A 5,656-nucleotide genomic window follows, 5' to 3' on the forward strand; every position below is an offset into this window, starting at 1 on the left:
GAGACAAGTCACCCTCCGGGGGGTATAGCCAGAGCTGCAATCCCTTCTCTTCTATTCTCCTCTTGGGATTTCGGGCACACATACAGACATGCCCGGTGTGATTTTCAAGCTGCCAGGTCTGGGCATTTGGGACTCCAGCACCTTAACCTCCATGCCAACTGCTGGTCCTGCAGTTGGTTATTTTTAAATATAATTGGAGAGTTCCCAAATCTATAAATCTAGGTGATTATGAAAATCAGATGATACTTTCACTGAATGAGCTGATTTTGGATTACATTATCTTTTTTTTTTTTTCTTTTTCTTTCCATAGTAAGTGCCATTCCGTCTATATTGCCTTTTCTTTACTGGGCACTTTGAAAAGTTTTCTTGTGTTAATTAACATACTGGGAGGTGAAGAAAGGGAAGAATGCATGTAATTTTAGATAAGGTATATGAGTTTTTTCACATTTACTTTTGAATCTTTTGTGAGATTAAACACTATGTTATCGAGAACCTAAACACTTGTCTTCAGAAATGATGACTTAAAATGTTCTCTTCACTGTAATGCACATTCTAGCCTATTACATTATGAAACAATAAGAAGCCTCAGACACTAGTTAAGAATATGTTGGCAAGATAATCTATCTTAATATATTTAAATATGAAGTCACTGACAATTTGGAGATACGAACCGTCTTTACCGGGGGAAGGGCCATTTTTTTTCTGTATGTTTTTTTTTCCCCTGGTATTTTAAAGGTAGACGAGTCTAGCATACACGAGCAGAAGGGGAAGAGATCCAGGGGCAGCTACTCTCAGTCTCTCCCAACTGTCTGTCCTCTTCCTCCTCCCTGCCACCTGCTGAGCATCTAGGATGTGCAACTCAATGTACTGCATGCTTTTCTAAAATCGTATTTCATGAGGGAGGTGGCATTACCCTCTTTTCTCAACAAGGAAATAGGTATAGAGAGGTTCTGTTGCCCATCCAATAAGCCAGAAATCAAACTCGTGTAGGTCATAGCCCAAAGCCTGTCTCTTAACCACCGTAAAATACTGCACTGGTTTCTGCTTAGAATTACCCCGTGACTAACTAGCACAGGAATTACTGAAGTGCCTGGAGACTTCCGTTTCAGATGAATAAGGCAAGAAGCATCCGTGAGAAAGGAGCATGTGTCATGGCTTTTCCTTTTTGCTCTCTGCCTCTTTCCTTAGACTGTAATAACCCTGCCTTTGCTCAACAAGCACCGTGTCCTCCCAGGATGTTCAGCACCATCCACATGAGAATCTGGGTCAGGACTAGAAGACTGTGCTTAGTGCTATTATGTAAGACTAAAGCTTTGATTTATTGAGAAGGTCAACAGCCGGGCCTCCCACTTCCTTAAACACTCTCTGTACTTAGTTTGAAAAGGTTCTCAGGAGCATTCAAGGACTTCAAACTCACCATATGAATATTTCATTCCACAGAATGCCTTGGAGTTTCCTAACACCTGTTCTTTACATTCACATTTACCTACACAGAGTAAATGGAACATGGGGTTAGTTATTTGGAAAGAGAGAAAGAGAGGAAAGAGATCAGCAAGTAAAACCCAGGCAACATTTCTTTAAGCCTTGAGGGGTTCCCACAATGTGATCCCCAAATACTGAAAGTCCAGGAAAGTCATTCAACAATAGTCTCTTTCTTAATTAAATTATTTATCATCCAATAAAGTATTGACCTAGGAGAAATGTACAAAGTAGAAACGGTGATACATTAGGGGGCTTCAAAAAGTTCATGGAGAATGAAATGAAAATGCAAATTTTATTTTGGTGCAAAAAAAGTCTCTCTTTTTTTTTTTTTTTTTAAAGAGAGATTTTTGCTATAAGGCGTATGCACTCACCAGAGAGACAGAAACAGAGAGACGAAAAGCGAGAAATTACCCCCCAGGGGATATGGCCACACTGCAATCCCTTCTCCTCCATCCTCTTGGGATCTTGGGCATGCTGAATTTTAAGCTAGCCGGTCCAGACTTGAACTGCGGACCCACTGCATGGGAGTCCAGCAATGTAACCATTACACCATCTGCTGGTCCCAGGTGCAAAAAAACTTTTGAAGTTCATGGCATTTTTCATAATATGCACTCATTCAGAAATTATAGTAACCTGAGTGAATAGCCCCTGGCCTTTGATAATCCCACCAACGCAGGAGAGTATGTGGTTTCGAAAGTCATGGAAGGCCAACGGGTGGGGCAATAGTGCTGGACGATACTGGACCCTCATGGGCAGGTCTTTGGGTCATGACCCAGGTTCTCCCTGTGTATCCCTAGCACCCATGTGCCCATGATCCAGGCTGGTTGAGGCTGGCAGTGGATAATGACATGAAGACTGTGGGGAGTGCCCATCTCTCTCCCTCATATGAAATAAATGCACTTAATAAAACAAAAGACACACACACACAAAAACCCTCAAGGGAACTCCAAAGGCATAAACTATTCCTCAACATGAAGCTCTTCTTTTTAGTCCCTCAACTTATAATAAGAACACTGAGGGGCTGATAGGTAGCAGAGTTGTTAAGGTGCTGGACTCCCACATGGCTAACTGTAGTTTGAGTGCCAGATCTGGCAGCTTGCTTTCTCACTTTCTCTCTCTCATTTAAAAAAAAAAAAAGTAATAATATTCTTTTATTATTCCTTTCCCTCATGCTTGGAGCTCAGACATTAAAACCTGTTGGTCAGACATCAGCCCAGTTTGTATCTTTAAAAAAAGAAATTTAGGGGGACTAGCAGGTGGTGTGGTGATTAAGGCACTGGACACTCCCACATGGCCGACCACAGTTTGAGTCCCAGACTTGGTGGCTTACTTTCTCTTTATCTTTCTCTGGTAAAATCAAAATAAATCATTGAATTAAAAAAAATATTTAGAATGGAAGAAAAACCTGTTTTGATACACTAGGTAATTAGACCATTTTTAAAAAAATGAGCATTGTTGAGAGTTCTGTGGTACTAGTTAAACTCAGTTTTGTTCTTCAGGAAGTGAAATTTTACATCTGGTGTTCTCTGTCTCACAAGAGTGGTGGTAGAAATCGAGGATATTTTGTTGGTGTAGAGAAATGTGCCCCTGGTTCAAAGCTGTTTCTGTGGAAACTACGGTATTTACGTAGGTAGGCAGACCACTCATTTTAAGGATGAGCTTTTTTTAAGTGCTTAAGAAACTGGTTATCACTCTTGGTTGAAAAGGGTACCCCGGAGCATGATTCAGTATCCAGTAGGAATATTGCTGTTTAGGAGGGAAATGAATGAAGCCTTCCTTGGTCTGGTGCTTATCCGGATGAATTTCAGACTCCCTGGGGACATCACAGACCTAGCAGCTGTTGTGGACATGAGAGTCTGGAGTCCTCGTGGTGCCAACACTTATGTCCTTGACTGGTAGGCTGCCAGCTTCCACATGCGCGGTTGGCTTAGTGAATGTTTTATGGTCCTGAAAACTGGATCATTACGGATTTGGTTTACCGTACAGTGTTGGAGATTTATAAAAACTCGTTGTGTCAGAAAAATAGAAGAAAATTTGTAAAAAGTGACTATTAAAGTTAAAATCAAAACACAGGCTATGGGGGCCTGCAGGTGCCATAGTGGTTAGGGGCACTGGACTCCCACATGGTCAACCACAGTTCGAGTCCTGGACTTGGTGCCTTGCTTTCTCAATCCCCCCAACTCTCTGTCCCTCTCTGGTAAAATTAAATTAAAATAAATAAATAAGTAAAGTTAAATGAAATAATTCTTATAAAAGAAAAAAAACTCAGACTATGTTATATTACAGTGAAAAAATAATGGGAAATATTTGTTTTCTTTTTCCAATGCTGAAAAGATAAATATGACGACTTTGTATTCCCTTATCTTTACTTTATTTCCTGTTGTGAATGAAAATGAAACCATTAGGAAAATTATCACAATAACCATGATGCAGAGTTGGAAATACTGATGTTTCTCAATTTGGGTTCTTGATTCTTTAAAGGTCCCTGAATTCTCTAGAAGGTTTTAAAATTGTGGTTTTGTTCTGATCTGAAATATGGCTTGATGAATGGATAGTATGTAAGTGGTGGGTATGCAGGTATGCCATCCTAAGCTTTTTTGTATATCTAAACATTTTCAGAATGAAATTCTGAGAAAAGTCATAACAGTGACTCTTAATAAACACAACTTTGTAAATGCACACTTTAGCGTTTCCTCAGCTCCAAACACACAATGATATTAGATAAAACAGAAAATGAAAAGACATAGTTCACATCGAATATTAGATAAAGGGTCCAGCAGATTGGTGGGGTGGTCGAGGTGTTGGACCTCACAGTTTAAGTCCTGGACTTGGCGGCTTGCTTTCTTGCTTTTTCTTTCTCTCCCTCTGTGTTCCTCTCCGGTCAAATTAAAATACATGAATAAGCCAAAATAAATAAATAAATAAATGATTCTTTAAAAAAAAAAAAAGATAAATGATCACTGTGTATTAAAACTGAATGGATATGCAGAGAGGAAGGAGCCTGAAATTCCAGGTCTTTTGGGCCTGGTATCAGAATCAGGCAGCAGTGGCCAGGAGTTCAGACCTTAAGAAGTTCAGGGGACTAAAAAGGGACCAAGTAGGGGCCAGCAGGTGGGGTGGTGGTTAAGCCATTGGGCTCCCACATGGCCAACAGTGGTTCAAATCCCAAAATTTCTAACTTAGGAACATAAGGAAATCCTAGATATGGTAGCTTGCTCTCTCTCTCTCCTTCTCTCTTTCTGGTCAAATGGAATAATAATAATAAATAAATAAAATTAAATAAATAATTCTTTAAAAAAAAAAAAAGAAAAGGACAAAGGGACCACGATCAGATTCACTTTTTAAAGACAGAGATTGAGTAAGGCTCTCCTTGCTAGTAAAAGGGCATTGGAAAAAAGAAAAGAATCCCAAACTATCGTTCATGACCTGGACTGGTAGTTTGTAGCTAACTGTGCCTAGGCACATGGGCAGGGCTGGTGCCTGGGCACGAGAGCTGTGCTCTCCTGGACTCATGCTCAGAAGGTCCTTGTGCTTCCTTCAGGGCTCCGTGTGGCCACCTTGAACAAGGAGCTCTCCGTTTTATTTAGCACCACTTACTACAAATTAAGTAACCAGTAAGTGGCCAAGAAAGGAATCTGAGTTGTTCTTTTTCAAAGAATAAATGTAATGCAATTAATTTAGATTAGACATCATCAGTAAAAAGATGGCTTGAAATCCCTGAGTTTGCACAAGTAAGCATGTATCATCCTAGGTGACTCACTGGGTTAAAAAAGGGATTCTTAATGGAAATTAATTAAAAATAAATGGAATTTAAGTGATAATGAAAATACTGCATAGAAAAGCCAACAGAATACGGCTAAACAGATTTCACACAGAAATTTATAACCTTAAAAGTACCTGACAAAAATAAGAAAGACTAAAAATAATTAATCCTTGGACTCACAAAGCTAGAAAAAGAATAAAATTTCTAACTTAGAAATATAAGGAAATATGGGCCAGCAGGTAGTGTATGGTGGTTGTGGTGCTGGACTCTCACATGGCCAACCATAGTTTAAGTCCCGGGCATGGCGACTTGCTTTCTCACTTCTCTTTCTCTTTCTGGTGAGCACACGTGCCCTATAGCAAATTAAAAAGAAAAAAAAAAAGAATAAATAATTTTTAAAAATATATAAGA

The 5,656-nt window shown here is 39.5% G+C and overlaps 1 protein-coding gene across 4 annotated transcripts in view; it reads right to left on the reverse strand.

The window, feature by feature from the left end:
* The window catches only part of NTN4 (netrin 4), a 136,777-nt gene that overhangs the window by 8,625 nt on the left and 122,496 nt on the right, over nucleotides 1-5,656 (reverse strand). For 2 of the 4 annotated variants that reach the window (XM_006154874.3, XM_027774352.1), the window contains one exon: nucleotides 1,418-1,486. The exons of the other annotated variants lie outside the window; for them this stretch is intronic. In XM_006154874.3, the coding sequence (XP_006154936.1) occupies nucleotides 1,418-1,486 (69 nt within the window). The remainder of the gene's footprint in view (nucleotides 1-1,417; nucleotides 1,487-5,656) is intronic. 4 annotated transcript variants of the gene reach the window in all.

The sequence above is a fragment of the Tupaia chinensis genome, unplaced genomic scaffold (genome assembly GCF_000334495.1).
Source record: "Tupaia chinensis unplaced genomic scaffold, TupChi_1.0 Scaffold000423_1, whole genome shotgun sequence".
Lineage (NCBI taxonomy): Eukaryota > Metazoa > Chordata > Mammalia > Scandentia > Tupaiidae > Tupaia > Tupaia belangeri.